The sequence below is a fragment of the Temnothorax americanus genome, unplaced genomic scaffold (assembly GCF_048541705.1).
Source record: "Temnothorax americanus isolate GAGA-0224 unplaced genomic scaffold, ASM4854170v1 Scaffold37, whole genome shotgun sequence".
NCBI classification, from domain to species: domain Eukaryota; kingdom Metazoa; phylum Arthropoda; class Insecta; order Hymenoptera; family Formicidae; genus Temnothorax; species Temnothorax americanus.
The window spans coordinates 814691-832604 of NW_027509515.1; the positions used below are offsets into that span (position 1 = coordinate 814691).

General features: G+C 33.0%; 1 protein-coding gene and 1 long non-coding RNA gene across 9 annotated transcripts in view; both read left to right on the top strand.

Annotated features, from left to right (window-relative positions):
• The first annotated feature begins 902 nt into the window (after positions 1-902).
• On the top strand, positions 903-2980 carry LOC143902039 (MYG1 exonuclease-like). 3 transcript variants are annotated; one of them, XM_077414738.1, is made up of 6 exons: positions 903-1157; positions 1220-1431; positions 1586-1681; positions 1774-2010; positions 2088-2289; positions 2379-2980. In XM_077414738.1, exons 2-6 carry the CDS (start codon positions 1223-1225, stop codon positions 2736-2738), a joined length of 1104 nt encoding a protein of 367 aa, XP_077270864.1. In that variant the 5' UTR covers positions 903-1157; positions 1220-1222; the 3' UTR covers positions 2739-2980. The 3 variants fall into 3 exon arrangements, with proteins under 3 accessions (XP_077270864.1, XP_077270866.1, XP_077270865.1); XM_077414740.1 differs by having other exon boundaries at positions 1236-1431; XM_077414739.1 differs by having other exon boundaries at positions 904-1157; positions 1243-1431.
• A 1182-nt stretch (positions 2981-4162) lies between these two features.
• LOC143901902 (uncharacterized) overlaps positions 4163-17914 on the top strand; it is a 39506-nt gene continuing 25754 nt past the window's right edge. For 2 of the 6 annotated variants that reach the window (XR_013258213.1, XR_013258212.1), the window contains exons 1-3: positions 4164-4811; positions 11281-11590; positions 17672-17870. This is a non-coding gene — a long non-coding RNA (uncharacterized LOC143901902). The other 4 variants (XR_013258209.1, XR_013258211.1, XR_013258210.1 and 1 more) reach the window with 4 other exon arrangements.

Here is a 17914-nt window from a genome sequence, read left to right on the forward strand (position 1 = left end):
ACGTTGAATAACTACGTAGCCGCGGCTGTTTCCGACGGGTAACACAATGGGTCTGTTTTCTATTGTTGAAAACTGCACTATAATTCAGAATTCATTTTTTTCCTTCCAATGCAATGTGGAGTAAAAAAGATTTAGGCTCTGCGCACAATGAGCATCATATTAGGAATAAGAATATTATCTCGACAGGAGCAATAACTGATCGAGACACGGTGGAGATATAAAAACTCGAAAATTTATTTTGACCATTTTTCCAAAAAATCGCTCTGTAGCAGTTTGAAGGCGATGCTGCTGAATACTGCTGATTATACGAATATATCGCAGTTAAAGCGCGATTTTCTCATTATTTTGGCCGTAATATGGATTTTACGATTCGTACGTATAAGTTCACGCTTTATTGCAGCGTCTCCACCGTGTCTCATCCTGTCGACCCTTAAATATTTATAGGATATGTATATAAATGTAGGAATATATTCCTACATATTTATATTCTATATTTAATTTTTTTCCATTTTGTGTGTGTGTGTGTGTGTGTGTGTGTTTACGATTAATGATTATTTCTATAATTCCGTTTTCTATAATACTTAATATTTATTCTTATTCCTCTAATTATTCTTTTTCAGATACAAAACAGCGTTTAGATAAAGTTCCATTGAAATAGTATTAATTTCGTATTTATTGCGAATTCTTATGGAGTAGAAAAAGCATATTCTTTTGGTATCTGAAGAAGGACTCAGAATTGGTGACATAGAAATAAATTTCTTTTGAAATATTACGAAAAAAGAGTTTATTTCATAAATCGGGATCGAATTTTTAATTCTCCTTGCTATCTGGGGTGTTACCCGTCGAAAATATTCGTGACTACGTAGTTTAATGTGCACGTTTGGCGTACATAGAGGCGCCAGTGGCCGGAGTGCCGGAGCGGAGGCAGCGGGGCAGTGGAGCACGTATACGTGCATTATTCGCTTCGCAGCCTTCTTTCTGCCACTTGCCACTTGCCACCACTCTCTGCTGGAACACGGTCAAACACTGCCAGTTTAATAAGTACAAATTCTTATATGGAACGTACGATCTGAGCGTGCAACGTTAAAGCAACTAATTTAGAAGAACTTCCGCATGCAAAGGAGCTTCTGGTGAAACTCACGTTTCGCTACGACCTGGTGAGGATTTATTAAATAGCGACATATATTTTTTTGGTACAGCATTAGATCGCGTAATTCAGTATATGATGATCCGAGGTTTCAGTCAATTATCGAAAAACGCGCTTTCCGGCGGACTCCCCAATCTTTTATTCAGCGGAGCTCATCTCAGAACAATGTCGGGAAAATCGACCGTGAAGATCGGCACGCACGACGGAACTTTTCATTGCGATGAAGTCATCGCCTGCACACTCTTAAAACTGCTACCGCAATACAAGGATGCATCTATAGTAAGGTAATAATTCTCATCTCAAAGCCAAGAGCTTTTTAACGCATTCGATCAATGATAAAATGCGGAGAAAGGGAATTGGCGTGAATAATAATATCGAAACGAAATGAATAGGAAATATTGGGTTACAGAATCCATGGATATTCAATTAAATTTTTAGATCTCGGAATCAGAGTGTCTTAGATACCTGTGACATCGTGGTGGACGTTGGCGGAGAGTATGATCCTTCTAGACATCGATACGATCATCACATGAGGTAAGGTAAAATAACATACTTTTCAATGATACGCCATTAAAGAAAAATCTCTGCTTTTGCTTACATCGTTATTTATTATCTTCCCGTATCAGAGAATTCCAGGAGTCGATGAGTACCGTTATAAAGAAACCAGGGTACGATTGGACAATAAAACTAAGCAGTGCCGGACTGATCTACTGCCATTTTGGTCATGAGATATTGAGGATTGTACTTTCGGACGTAACAGAGGACAAAGTCATTGATGAAATTTTTAGGAAGATTTATGACACGTTAATCCAGGAAATCGACGCTATAGATAACGGTGTGCCGATGTACGACGCAGAGCCATTGTAAGTGGATGTAACTTGTAATGTTACGTGCTGTGCAGTACGCTTTAGCAAAATTATTGTATCCGCATTTGTTTCAGGTATCGAATAGTCACTAATTTAAGCGCGCGCGTAAGCAGACTTAATCCTCCGTGGAACAGTGAAGATGTGAATATAGAAAAACAATTTGAGAAAGCCATGGCTTTGGTTCTGGAGGAATTTTTGGAATTTGTACAATACGCGAAAAACGTTTGGTTACCGGCAAGGGGCATCGTGCGACGTGCTGTGGAGAGTCGATTTGAAGTAAGGAGAACCCTCTCTCTATTAGTTTTTTTGTTTTGAATATATTTCCGATTATCGTTTGATATAAAATTGTAAAACGTTTCCATAAGGTTGATTCGAGCGGAGAGATAATAATGTTGTCGAAATTTGTACCGTGGAAGGAACATTTGTTTCAACTGGAAAAGGAGATGAACGTGTCGCCATCAATAAAGTACGCCCTTTTTGAGGGTGATAACGCTTATCGGGTTCAGTGTATGCCGGTAACGGAAGGAAGTTTTGTGTGCAGAATGTTCTTGCCGGAAGCGTGGGGCGGTTTGCGCACTGACGCCCTTGTGGAAGCCTGTGGAATTGAAGGTGCCATATTTGTGCATTCCGTTCGATTCATCGGTGGTCACAAAACCAAAGACGGCGCGGTCGCCATGGCGCGGAAAGCGCTCGAGATCGGGAAGGCCGTGCAGTGTGTAGAATGATAATGTCGACCGCTCATCTTTTTTAGAATTTTTGTAATGGTTATTGAATAATTTTTAAAAAACATTTTTTTTATTAAGAGTTGCATGGTACAACTCGATCGTGTACATTTTGTTCTGTTTAAAGACTCCGATCATTTAACACTCATTGAATCCCACGCAATATTAAATAAATCATTGTATCTTTTCAATTGTCATGCATCGAATACTTTCGAATATGTTCAATAAAGTTGAACCAAACTGCATACACTTGGTCCAGAGATTATAAAAAAAGCTCATTTATTGTCCAAGTTTCTTTTACATTAGATCCATACAAAATATCCCAGATAGCAAAGAGAATTGAAAAATAGCTTTGAATCGTCTATCACTGATACTGATACACGATAAACAACAGTGACTTTTCATTTGTCATTATATGATGGAAAACCATTTACTCATGCTGTCGTGATTTTACACTGATCTATATTATAACTGGATAGTGAATACCTTACTCTCACCCCAAATTTTATGAAGCATTATGAACGGCCGCCATGTTGGCCGCAGCGGGCACTTCGGGCGTCATCGGGAGCCGTCGTGAGCGTTCGTGAATCGCCGAGTTTGAAGTTGCACACAGGTAAAAAATTGAAAACCGCTTAATGTTGTTAAAGTTAGTAATTTGTAATCGGGTAACTTTTTCGTTGTCGAAAATGAAAAAGAATTGCGTACATTGTGGGAAAAACGACAAGGGTGAAGATGTGCCCAGGTCTTTTCACCGGTAAGTATATATTATAGTATCTAATTTATTATATGTAAATTAATGGCAATCAATCACTCGATATTAAATTATTGGTTATGTTGAATAATTTATTGCTTTTTGTAGTTTTATTTTCACGTCGTACGATTTTTAGCGATAAAATACATTATCTATATTATAATTAATCCGTGCATGAGGTAATGTCGTGAAAATTACAAATTGAGTGAATTTTTTAAAACAGCTGTACACAATTATTCAGTTCAAAAGGTACTTTATTTGCCCCGAAGGGGCTTTAAAGGGCGTTTTTACGGAACGTACCCAAATCTTACAGATGGTGTTTTGAAGGGACGTACCCAACCCTGCTGTACACAATTATTTTTTAAGTATTAAGTTCTGCGATACCTTGGAAAATTTTATTTTGTTGTTTTGCGATACCTTCGAAAATTTAATTTTGTTAATTTATTCTTCTATAATTTGTATTTTATGTGTTCTTTATGTTTATCAATAAATGCATTTATATTTTACACAATTGTATGTATATTAACTGTATGTAAATTAACTGTATGTAAATTAACTGTAAAAACACAACTAAGCGATTTTCACTCCTGTGTGCAACTTCAAACTTGGCGATTCACGAACGCTCACGACGGCTCCCGATGACGCCCGAAGTGCCCGCTGCGGCCAACATGGCGGCCGTTCATATTGCTTCACAAAATTCGGCCTATTCACTATCCAGTTATATATAGATCAGTGTGATTTTATGACAGATCACGAAACGTTTCCTTTTGTAACTTTACGATGAGATACGTTTTCAATATTCTATCGTTGATACTTGATTAAAATTACAGGGTTTTTAATGTGCGATAGGAAACTTAGAGCTTCCTTTATTATAAAGACACAATTAATTACGATTATAGATTTTCAATTATTTCTCCTCGTTAAATTCCAACAAAATAATAGAAAGCAATAAATTATTACTATAAGAGTTCTATCGTATTCCAACGATTAAATCCGTTTTTAACAGAGAATAAAAGATAACGATAGAAAACGATAACATTTCTTTCAGAATTTAAAATATGGAACGATATAGATTACGATAAGAAACGATAAGATTTTTTTGCAAATCGTATCGGTTTCTATCATTTTCTATCAATTTGTTAATATTCTCACATAGTATAAATACGTAAGGAAACGTATTAATTCGACCCCGCTCTCAGAACGATGTCGGGAAATAAATCGACCATGAGGATCGGCACGTACGACGGAGTATTTTATTGCTCTGAGGTTCTTGCCTGTGTGCTTTTAAAATTGCTACCACAATATAAGGATGCATCTATAGTAAGGTAATTATATCTTCATCTCAACGCCAAAAGTTTCAACGCATTCAGTGATAAACTCGAGAAAAGGAATTGCCATGAATTATATAATAATATCGAAACAAAATGAAGAGAAAATATTAGGTTGCAGAATTCATAGATAGTCAATTATATTTTTAGATCTCGGAATCAGAGTGTCTTAAATACCTGTAATATCGTGGTGGGTGTTGGCGGAGAGTATATGTCTAGACATAATTTTAATTCATACAATTTTTATTTTGTTCGACAATTATTATTAAATTTTAACATATAATTTTAATTCATCCAATTTTTATTATGTCTAGACATAATAAAAATTGAATGAATTAAAATTATGCCGGGACATAAAAAAATTTTTTATTATGTCTAAACATAATTTTAATTCATCCAATTAAAATTGTCATAACATAATAAAAATTGATAAGGTATGGCACGCCGTTTTGCTATTTATTAATAAGATCTTTTAATCTAAAATAAAAATTTAGTAATTGATTTAAACTGAAGTAGATAGTTTTTCGGAACCATTTTTATTATGTCATAACATAATAAAAATGAATTAAAATTATGTATTCACGTAAAATTAATTCAAAATAAAAATTTTATGAATAAATAACAAAACGGCGTGCCATACATAGAGAAAAATACAGTTTATATGTCGAATTACTTTTATGTCAAGACATAATTTTAATTCATTTTTATTATGTCATGAGATAATATTAATGTATTTTTATTATGTCGTAACATAATAATAATTGCAGAAATTTAAATTATGTAAGCTATCATAGTAATTCAATAAATTAAAATTATGCTACAACATAATAAAAATTCACGAATTAAAATTATGCCATGGTTAATAGAATTTCAGTGAATAAAAATTATGCCATGACATAATGAAAATTAAAAATTAGAATTACGTGCTACTATCATTTCAATCCTAGATTTCATATAAAATTTTAATTTGAAAGAAATTTTTATTATGTCAAGACATAATATTTATTCGGAATTCTCATTATGTACATAATTTTCATTCACGAATTTTTATTATGTACATAATTTTAATTCTTGAATTTTTATTATGTACATAATTTTAATTCTTGAATTTCCATTATGTACATAATTTTAATTCCTGAATTTTTATTATGTACATAATTTTAATTCTTGAATTTTCATTATGTGCATAATTTTAATTCCTGAATTTTTATTATGTACATAATTTTAATTCTTGATTTTCCATTATGTACATAATTTTAATTCCTGAATTTTTATTATGTACATAATTTTAATTCCTGAATTGCCATTATGTACATAATTTTAATTCTTGAATTGCCATTATGTACATAATTTTAATTCTTGAATTTTTATGTACATAATTTTAATTCTTGAATTTCCATTATGTACATAATTTTAATTCTTGAATTTTTATCTACATAATTTTAATTCTTGAATTTCCATTATGTACATAATTTTAATTCTTGAATTTCTATTATGTACATAATTTTAATTCTTCAATTTCTATTATGTAAGGCGAGCCGTTTTACTTTTTAATAACATAATAAATATTCCATCAATACAAAAGATAGAATAATAATTGTCTTAAAAAAAATCGCGATTCTTATTAATGAATTAAAATTATGTCTAGACATAATAAAAATTGACGAATTAAAATTATGTCTAGACATAATAAAAATTGGCTGAATTAAAATTATGTGTACACATAATAAAAATTGGATGAATTAAAATTATGTCTGACATAAAAATAATTCCGCATTTTTATTATTTGTACACATAATTTTAATTCATTTTTATTATGTCTGGACATATTAAAAATTGGCTGAATTAAAATTATGTGTACACACAATAAAAATTGTATGAATTAAAATTATGTGTACACATAATAAAAATGCGGAATTATAATAAAAATTGGTTAAATTAAAATTATGTGTAGACATAATAAAAATTGTATGAATTAAAATTATGTGTAATAATTTTAATTCATACAATTTTTATTATGTCTACACATAATTTTAATTCAGCCAATTTTTATTATAATTCCGCATTTTTATTATATGTACACATAATATTTTATGTGTAATAATTTTAATTCATTCAATTTTTATTATGTCTACACATAATTTTAATTCAGCCAATTTTTATTATAATTCCGCATTTTTATTATGTGTACACATAATTTTAATTCATACAATTTTTATTGTGTGTACACATAATTTTAATTCAGCCAATTTTTAATATGTCCAGACATAATAAAAATGAATTAAAATTATGTGTACACATAATAAAAATGCGGAATTATTTTTATGTCAGACATAATTTTAATTCATCCAATTTTTATTATGTGTACACATAATTTTAATTCAGCCAATTTTTATTATATGTCTAGACATAATAAAAATGAATTAAAATTATGTGTACACATAATTTTAATTCATTTTTATTATGTGTACACATAATTTTAATTCAGCCAATTTTTATTATGTCTAGACATAATTTTAATTCTGCCGTTAGGGAATTTTTAAGTCGATTCTTATGAATCAAGCTTGGATTCGATGTCTAGGTATCCCAGGTTGCCGATGACGAGGTCCAGATAGTGCGTTTCATAGTTTTCGGTATCCAGGTGTAATCGTACGTTGAATTCGATGTCTACGTGTCCCACATTGCCGATGACGAGGTCCACATAGTGCGCTCTGCAGTTTTCGGTGTCTACGTGTATTAATACTTTGAATTCAATGTCCACGTGTCCCAGGTTGCCGATGACGGGTTCCAGATAGTGCGCTTCATAGTTTTCGGTGTCCAGGTGTAATCATACGTTGAATTCGATTCTAGGTGTCCCAGGTTGCCGATGACGAGGTTTAGATAGTGCGCTCCATAGTTTTCGGTGTCTAGGTGTAATAATACGTTGAATTCAATGTCTAGGTGTCCCACGTTGCCGATGACGAGGTTCACATAGTGCGCTCCGTAGTTTTCGGTGTTTACGTGTATTAATACCTTGAATTCGATGTCCCAGGTTGCTGATGATGAGGTCCAGATAGTGCACTCCATAGTTTTCGGTGTCCCAAGTGTAATAATACGTTGAATTTGATGTCTAATTTTAATGAGATTCCGCAGACGTTAACCCGCAAGTGAATAATTTCACATTATTTATGAAAAATTTTTATGTCCTGGGGAAACTAACGTTAGGCCATAATTTATTACATGTCAGTTTTTGCTTATTTACGTATATTAAGCGCGTTTAATATGCATTTTAACGTTTGAGAACGTGGTAAGAGAATGTGAGTTTACGGTATTCCACATACGTCAACCCGATTCCGCAGACGTTAACCCGCAAGTAAATAATTTCACATTATTTATAAAAAATTTTTATGTCCTGGAAACTAACGTTAAGCCATAATTTATTACATCTCAGTTTTTGCTTATTTACGTATATTCAGCGCGTTTAATATGCATTTTAACGTTTGAGAACGTGGTAAGAGAATGTGAGTTTACGGTATTCCACACACGTCAACCCGATTCCGCAGACGTTGACCCGCAAGTGAATAATTTCACATTATTTATGAAAAATTTTTACGTCCTGGGGAAACTAACGTTAGGCCATAATAGGGAATTTGCATGAAAAAATATTGCATTTTTTTTTGTTTGTAATTTAAATATACATTATTATAAATTTATTTACAACAAAATTTTAAATTTTAATCAATAAATAGGTAGTCAGAAATGAAATTAAATTTTAATAATATTTAAAATTTTCTGTGCTGTGAGAAAACGATTTTGATTGGCTGACAAGTGCATGACGTCACATTGCAATAGTCTCAACTCTCCGTCTGCTAGGCTGCGTTTGGAAACGTCACCCGAGTGCACACGAGTATTATACTCCCTTCTCTTTCTATCTCAGCGAGTTATAGGTTATGTCAGCGTCAAACGGGAAGATTCTATTTGTATTCTCACGTTTTTATCTTGAGGTACATAAAAAAACAGTTTACCTAGTGTTTTAATAACAGTACTTTTACATAAAGGTACAAAACACGTTTTATGTGTCTTTGCTTTACTCATTTTTTAAAATAAATGATTGTTTCAATGGTTAAAAGTATTACTTTACTGCGGTGTGACGTCACACGGCGTTCGGGAAAACTCGGTCGTTTCCGGACCGTTTTCGGCATTTCAAATAATGCAATATTTTATTATTTGTTTTCTCGGTTATTTTGCGTTAAAAAATTACGAAAAAAAAACAATTAAAAGAACATACAAATTATTTAATGCAATTTAAAAAAAAAATCATGCAAATTCCCTATTTATTACATGTCAGTTTTTGCTTATTTACGTATATTCAGCGCGTTTAATATACATTTTAACGTCTGAGAACGTGGTAAAAGAATGTGAGTTTACGGTATTCCACACACGTCAACCCGCAAATGAATAATTTCGCATTTACAAAAATGTGTTTGTACCCCGAAATTTGAGGTTATGTCATAGAACTATACATATCAATTTTTGATAACTTCCGTACATTCAAAGGGTTCAAAGTACTTCTTAACATTTGAAAACGCGATATGGAAACATAAGTTTAAGTTATTTCGCAAGCATTATCCCGCAAATCAATAATTTTACATGATTTATGAAAAATTTTTATGTCCTGGAAACTAACGTTAGGCCATAATTTATTACATGTCAGTTTTTGCTTATTTACGTATAGATTCAGCGCGTTTAATATGCATTTTAACGTTTGAAAACGTGGTAAGAGAATGTGAGTTTACGGTATTCCACACACGTCAACCCGATTCCGCAGACGTTAACCCGCAAGTGAATAATTTCACATTATTTATGAAAAATTTTTACGTCCTGGAAACTAACGTTAGGCCATAATTTATTACAAGTCAGTTTTTGCTTATTTACGTATATTCAGCGCGTTTAATATACATTTTAACGTCTGAGAACGTGGTAAAAGAATGTGAGTTTACGGTATTCTACACACGTCAACCCGCAAGTGAATAATTTCGCATTTACAAAAATGTGCTTGTACCCCGAAATTTGAGGTTATGTCATAGAACTGTACATATCAATTTTTGATAACTTCCGTACATTCAAAGGGTTTAAAGTACTTCTTAACATTTGAAAACGCGATATGGAAACATAAGTTTAAGTTATTTCGCAAGCATTGTCCCGCAAATCAATAATTTTACATAATTTATGAAAAATTTTTATGTCCTGGAAACTAACGTTAGGCCATAATTTATTACATGTCAGTTTTTGCTTATTTACGTATATTCAGCGCGTTTAATATACATTTTAACATCTGAGAACGTGGTAAAAGAATGTGAGTTTACGGTATTTCACACACGTCAACCCGCAAATGAATAATTTCGCATTTACAAAAATGTGCTTGTACCCCAAAATTTGAGGTTATGTCATACAATAGTACATATCAATTTTTATAATTTCCGTATATTCAAGGGATTTAAGACACTTCTTGACACTCAAGAACGTGGTATGGAAACATATGGTACGGTATTTTGTAAACATTATCTCGCAAGTCAGTAATTTTACGTTAGGCCAAAAATTGTTCGTGTCTTGGAAACTAACGCACCATAAAATGGTGCATGTCTTGGAATCTACCATAAAGTATATATAACATGTCTTGGAATCTATCATAAAGTATAAATTTTTTCCAAGCCAGTCCTGGAAACATTACTGTAACATTACTGTCCTGGAATATACCATTACGAAAGTGTCCTGGAAAACATTATTTTCCAATATCTCAATAAGTAATTGGTTGATTTAATTTTTCTTTGTAGAATAGAACCAGGGTGTTAGGGGGCGCATTGAGAAATATTAAAAAAATAGGATGTCCCGGAACCGACCATTTGACAAAGATATATATATATATTTATTTATTTATATATATAACATACTGTGTGTGTGTGTGTTATTATTAGTATAATATTTCATATATTAGTATTTTATATATCATTAATTTGCATCATTAACGGATTCATCTATTATATATGTAATATTTTTTAATATTTCTCTTAATTTCTTTTATTTTTTTTACGCGCGCATTGCATGACATTGTGCATTTTTAACAATAATTCTGCATAATTTTTATTGAAACTAACAGACACGGTTGTATCTCGCGCCAACTGCGTTAAATTAACCTCAATATGGACTAAACGAGTAGGAAAGAGAGAGATGACAAAGAAAGAAGTGAGACAGAATACTGTTTTATTTCGCGCATGCGCACTCCATTTTGGCCAACACTAACATCAAAGGTGCCGACAGAGAGTTGCGCTACTGTATATACTGTGACTAAACCTTTTTCGCGTATTGCACAGTTTCCAAAAATTCCTCCAGAACCAAATGGCTTTTGTTTTCCGAAAAGTGATCCAGGAATACTAGTATAATTCAGATTCTGGTTGGCCCTCTGAAACAAATGCAGATCATATCACAGTGTTCTAGAGCCAAGCGTGTCAGAGTGGCGTGAGGCCTCGCGGCCGATCGCCGTTAACACTAGCAGTGTCTGTGCGCCGTGGCCGAACTGCCGAAGGCGGCCGAGCGACGAGGAATCGGTGGGCGACGTGCCACTGCCGCCGTAGGCATCCGTGCGCCGAGGAGACGTCTGTGCGCCGAGGTAGGCGGCAAGCGATCATCATGGTGTACTACTGCCGAGGGCGAACCACCTGGCTCCTTAACGTCGATGAGCATTCACCCGCTGCTGCTGCCCGGTAGGGCGACTAGCTTCCTCAAGATACAAACAACAGGTATGTACATACACTGGGTTGTGCGTAGGCGTCTAGTGACTAACAAGATCTGTCGGGTCCGGATCCGGATCCCGTAAGGGGGGTCTCCTTATATCCTAGTCGGTGTCGAATCTTGAATTTGAGAAAATGCATAGGCGATGCGACGCCTAGCGACGTTGATGCCAACTGCTACAGTTACCGCGCGCGGGCATGTATCGGTGGCGGGGGCGAATTACCGACACCATAGCGGAAACATTATTATCTCTCCGCTCCCATCAACCTTACAAAAATATTTTACGTTAAACAGTAATCGAAAATATATAAAAAACAAAAAGACAAATGGAGGGTTTTCCTTACTTCAAATCGATTCACCACAGCGTCTCGCATGGTGTCTCTTACCCGTAACCAAATCTTTTTCGCGTATTGCACAGTTTCCAAAAATTCCTCCAGAACCAAAGCTATGGCTTTATCAAATTGTTTTCTGAAAAGTGATTCAGGAATATTAGTATAATTCAGATTCTAGTTGGCCCACAGAGGATTCAATCTGCTTACGCGCCTACTTAAATCAGTATTTGATCGACATCTGAAACAAATGCAGGTTTTGCTAAAGTGTACTGCGCAGCATGTAACAAACGTGCACTTGCAATTACGCTGCATCGTACATTTGCAAATCGCTATCTACAGCATCGATTTTTTAAATTAGCACTTCATAAATGATCTTAAAGATTTCCTCAATGACTTTGTCCTCTTTTATGTCCGAAAGTACACTCTTCAATATCTCATGACCAAAATGGCAGTAGATCAGTCCCGCACTGCTTAGTTTTTCTGTCCAATCGTATCCTGCTTTTTTTATAACGGTACTCATCCCCAGACAGCACACAATATCCTATGGATGTCCATATTATGTCCAGAATGCCCATGGACGTTATATGAATATTTATAGGATATTGGTGCTATCGGGGTCGTTTCCTGGAATTCTCTAATGCAAGAAAAAAATAAATAACGATGTGGCGAAAAAAATATCACGATATCATAGGTATCTAAGACACTGATTTTGAGATATAAAAATTCAATTGGATATATTTATGAATTCTGCAGCTCAATATTTTCTCTTCATTTCGTTTCAATATTATAATAAAATTTATGCCAATTCTTTTTCTCAATTTTATTATTGAATGAGTTAAAACTCTTGGCTTTGAGACGAGGTTAATTACCTTGCTATAGATGCATCCTTATACTGTGGTAGTAATTTTAAAAGTGCGCATCAGGCAAGGACCTCAGAGCAATAAAATAATTTGTCGCCCGTGCCAATCTTCACAATCGATTTTCCCGACATCGTTCTGAGAGAGGCATCGAATAAACACAATTCTCGCGCTACGTGAAAATCCTGATTAAAGAAATCGATAGAAAATGATAGGAACCGATACAATTTGCAAAAAATCTTATTGTTTCTTATCGTAATCTATCGTTTCACATTTTAAATTCTGAAAGAAATATTATCTTTTCCTATTGTTTTCTTTTATTCTCTGTTGAAAACAGATTCAATTATTGTTCAATTTATTGTTTTCTATTGTTTTCTTGGAATTTATTGAGGAGAAATAATTGTGTATTTATAATAAAGGAAACTCTAAGTCTCTCCTGTCGTGCAATTAAAAACCCTATAATTATTAATCACGTATCAACGCTAGAAGACGATTGAAAATATGTCTCATGTAAAATTACAACAGGAAACGTTTCGTGATCTATCATAAAATCACGAGGCATGAGTGAATGGTTTTCCATCATATAATGTCGACAAATGCAAAGTCACTGTTATTTATCGTGTATCAGCGATAGACGATTCAAAACGTATCTTATCGTAAAGTTACAATAGAAAACGAGAGAGCGCGACTGCGACCGCGAGCAATAACTAAAGGTCGAGTGTCGGATCAATTAGGTAGTAGGAGATGTCCCGTACCGACCATTTGACATATATATATATATATATATATATATATATATATATATATATATATATATTATAAAAGTCAGGAATAAATGTAAAAAAAAAAAAGTATATATAACATATATAATATATAGAATAATTTTCTCGCATAAAAGTATACACACAAAGAAAAATTATGTAAACATTTTAAATTAATATAACACTTTTTAGATTAAATGTATACATTTATATATTTTTATAAAATATGTCACATTTTAAAATATATTATTTATTAAATATATTATACATTTTGTGTGTGTGTGTGTGTGTGTGTGTGTGTGTGTGTGTGTGTGTGTGTGTGTGTGTAGTAATAAACTCAATTTTTTAATGATACAATAATATGTGGTCAATATATATTGATAAAATTTTTACATTTTATTTTATAACATATATGTAGATAAATTTTTACAAGTAATGAATATATATTATTGAAAACTTTACTGATAATGCTAAGCTATTGCACAAAAGAAATTTCATTAATAATATTAAAAACTTATTAATATTAAAAACTAAATATATGTATAATTTGCGCATTGTAATACTAATAATACATAAACTTCTTCAGCTTCTTGAGTTATGTGTTAATTTAAATTTAATTTTTCTAATATTTTTATAATAAATGCAAAAATAGCTTACATATTATTGTTTTTATTTTCCATTGATACTACATCTGTTGATACTGTAGAAGCTGTAGTACTGCAGTAAAATAATATATTTTTAATAATTTTATATTACTATCAAAAATATTTTCAAGTATCAAAACTAGATTTTTCCAAATAAAGAGTAATTAAAACTAATATAAATGAAAACTTACTTATTACTGGTAAACTCTAAACATCTTGTTGGTACAGCATCTGGATGAAGGCGAGCTCGACTTTTGACGATTTTATACTGATTTTCTTCAAAATGTACATGGCACAATCGACAATTGCGGTGAGCACACTCGGGGCCTTTTGGTATTAAATTCAATCTTCTGCATGCTTGAACCCATGCCAACCACCTGTTTATGTCAGAATAATTAATTAAATTACGCAAATAATGAAATAATGATGTAAACAATTATTAAAATAGTACTGTACCTATTATGTTTTTTTGGAAAAAGGAAGTGTCGTTTTTCCACATTTATGGTGCTCATACATCCTGTCACTGCACACCAATGACTTTCTTTTTTAACGTTTTTAATAGTTTTTTTCATTTTCTAATTCCTTCTCGTAGCAAAAATCTGAAACAAAGCTAAGATCAAAGTGCTCTCAAAGAAAAGGAAACCTGTATAAAATTTATACAGGTTAACTTTCCTTTCTATACTTCCAATACACAAATCATTTCACAATCACTTCACAAATCTCTTCACAAATCTCTTCACAATCATACACTTTACAATCACACAATTTACACAATTTTTTTCCGACTTTTATCAAGTCACTCTATAGCTGTCTATAGCACTTTAACGCCTTAGGCATTTAAATGTGCCTCTAAATCCGTTAAAAAAGGAAAGACAGTAAGAAGAAAAGAGACAGAAATAGTGCTTTATTTCGCGCATGCGCAATCCGTTTTGGCCAACACGAAATCAGAGGAGTTGCGCTACTGTATATACTGTGGTTTGGTTACGGGTAAGAGACACCATGCGACGCGCTGTGGTGAATCAATTCGAAGTAAGGAAAACCCTTCATTTTTGTCTTTTTGTTTTTTATATATATTTTCGATTTTTGTAAGGTTGATGGGAGCGGAGAGATAATAATGTTTCCGCTATGGTGTCAAGAGTTTTTATGGTATAAGCAGTTTCTGTTTTGTTTGGAAAAGGAGATGAACGTGTCGCCATCAATAAAGTACGTTATTTTTTAGAGTAGAAACGGATATTGTGTTACGTGTGTATCGGAAGCGTTGAAAAGTTCCGTGCGGAGAACGTTATTGCCGGAAGTCTGGGGTGGTTTCGACTTTAATGCTCTTGCACAGTAAGAAATAAAATGTTAATCGTAACATTTTTCAAATGTCCCAGAAAGTCCACTCTAAATTTTGAGTTAAAATAACTCATTCATCGTGTGTTACTGTTGACAAATTAGAAATGTTAATTTATTGGCACTATATTTTACATTTATATTTGTTCATTTAACTTTAAGTATAATGTAAAAATAATTTGTAAAAAATGTCGATATAACATATTTGAATAAAGATGGTTATTTCAACTTAAGAGAAATGTTGTTTTAAATACTTGATATGTAGTAAATTTGATTATTTTGTATGTCAAAGTTTACGATTATTTGAGAAGATTTACTTTAACTTTTGTTTATGTTAAAATAACTTTAAGGCGTGTTGATTTTTTGAAATAATTATGTTAAAAGAACTCAAAATAATATTCAATTTCTAAATGACATACATAAAGTGTTAAGTTATCACGTTGACATTAATATAACACATGAAAATGTTACGAAAATAATAACATAGCTGTTGTATGTTAATTTTACATTAAAATAATAGTCAAATCTTGGTAACACAAGAAAATTTTAACATTTGGACGCACGATTTTTTACTGTGTGTGGAAGTTTGTGGAATTGAAGGCGCTGTACACGTGTCTTCTAATTGGTCCCTCGGCGTTTGCAAAACTAACGACGGTGCAATGGTCATGGCGCGGAAAGCGCTCAAGGGTGGGAAGACCATGTATTCGACGACGGACTGAGGACTGAGCATGGAAGTCAGATAACAAGCTGCGAACCGCTAAGAGACAAACTTGAATTTAAATAAAGAGGATTTAAACAAACAATGTGTATTAAATTTATTCACAAGTATCTATTTACAGCTATTTACGGAAACTCGGAGTGGCGACTTAAAGCGAAAAAGCGAATTATTCAATTCGCGAGGAAAGCGTTCGCGAAATAAAGAGCAAACGACTCAATTGATAAAGATCGACAGTGATACCTCGCGGATAATTAGCGGAGAACACGACTGGCCCGGTTGCCGGGAGACTCACGTCTTTCATTCTCTCGGGAATTTCTCGAAGATTCGGGATCTTTTGCGCCGGTTCAACGTACAAGTTTCTGAGAGAAGTCGCCGCTCGATTAGCTGACAAACACTTGGTAAACAGCTGAGATAAAGCGAGACGCATGAAGACAATGCGAGGAGAAATTTGCTCGTCATAGGCTTTATCTCGGTTCCGTAAATAAGCTAGGCTTCGAAATCTTTATTTGAAATCTTACTTCTAGACGGTTTTAGATATTATACTTTTATTCATTTGCGGCTATTGTTTTCGGCTTTTTACTCTCTACGGGAATGACAGCGAATTTTTAAGGCAATCTTAAACATCATGCAAGGTGTAGAAAAATGACGGTCTATAACATTTTTTTTAATTTTTATGATTATTGAACATTTTTTAACTGAAGTATTTTCTTAATTTTTAGTAAAAAAAAGTTAAAAAGCTAAACTATATACAATACAAGTAATTAAATAACTGGGACAAAATTGTCACTAATTGAATTTATGTAGGTATTAAAAATGACTTATTTTGACCCTTTAAAAACAAATTTTCCACGGATTTAGACGGATAAAAATGCTATCATCGTGTTTAACGACCCAAAAAACACAAGATACATATATAGGTATAGCTTACGACGGCTTATCGTTACATTTTTTAGGAAGAAATCAACCTATTTTGCCCATCGTCATTTTTGCCCGTAAGATTATTTATCTGTCGATCAATAATACTCGCGAGAGCTTTCATGCCTTATTAGTGATATCAACTTACAATTAATAAGATCAAGCGCAATTGGATAGTACTCGTTCAAAAGAATGGACTGTTATGTGGTGGTATCGTGTAAAAGCTTGAATCACTTTTTACACGTATACAATTATTTATTTTTTTAATAGGGCTGCTCCGTTTTTTTATCAAATTGTAATTGCGGTCAGAGAAAATTGAAATTTTTCTACATAAGTAAAAATGTTTTACATATATTTTTATGTAACACGTGCATGAAAAGTGGCCCATTGCGCACGCTACGCGTGCGTGATAGACCACTTTCCATGCACTTGCAACATAAAATAGGGTGTGCAAGTCGTGTACAAGTGATGCACAAATAACTATTAATTTACGATTTTAAACAAAATTATTGTACTTACATTTGTTTCAGTAGGTATCAATCATATATACTGTTTAAGTGCGCGCGTATATCCTCAAAAGTACAGCCAGGATCTAAATATCGAGAAACAGTTTGAGAAAGCTATGGCTTTGGTTCGGGAGGAATTTTTGGAAATTGTTTAAAACGCGAAAAACATATGATTATACTGGGAAGAGATATCATACGACGCGCTGTGGAGAATCGATTCAAAGTAAGGAAAACCTCTTCTTCTCTCTATTATAGTTTTTTCGCTTT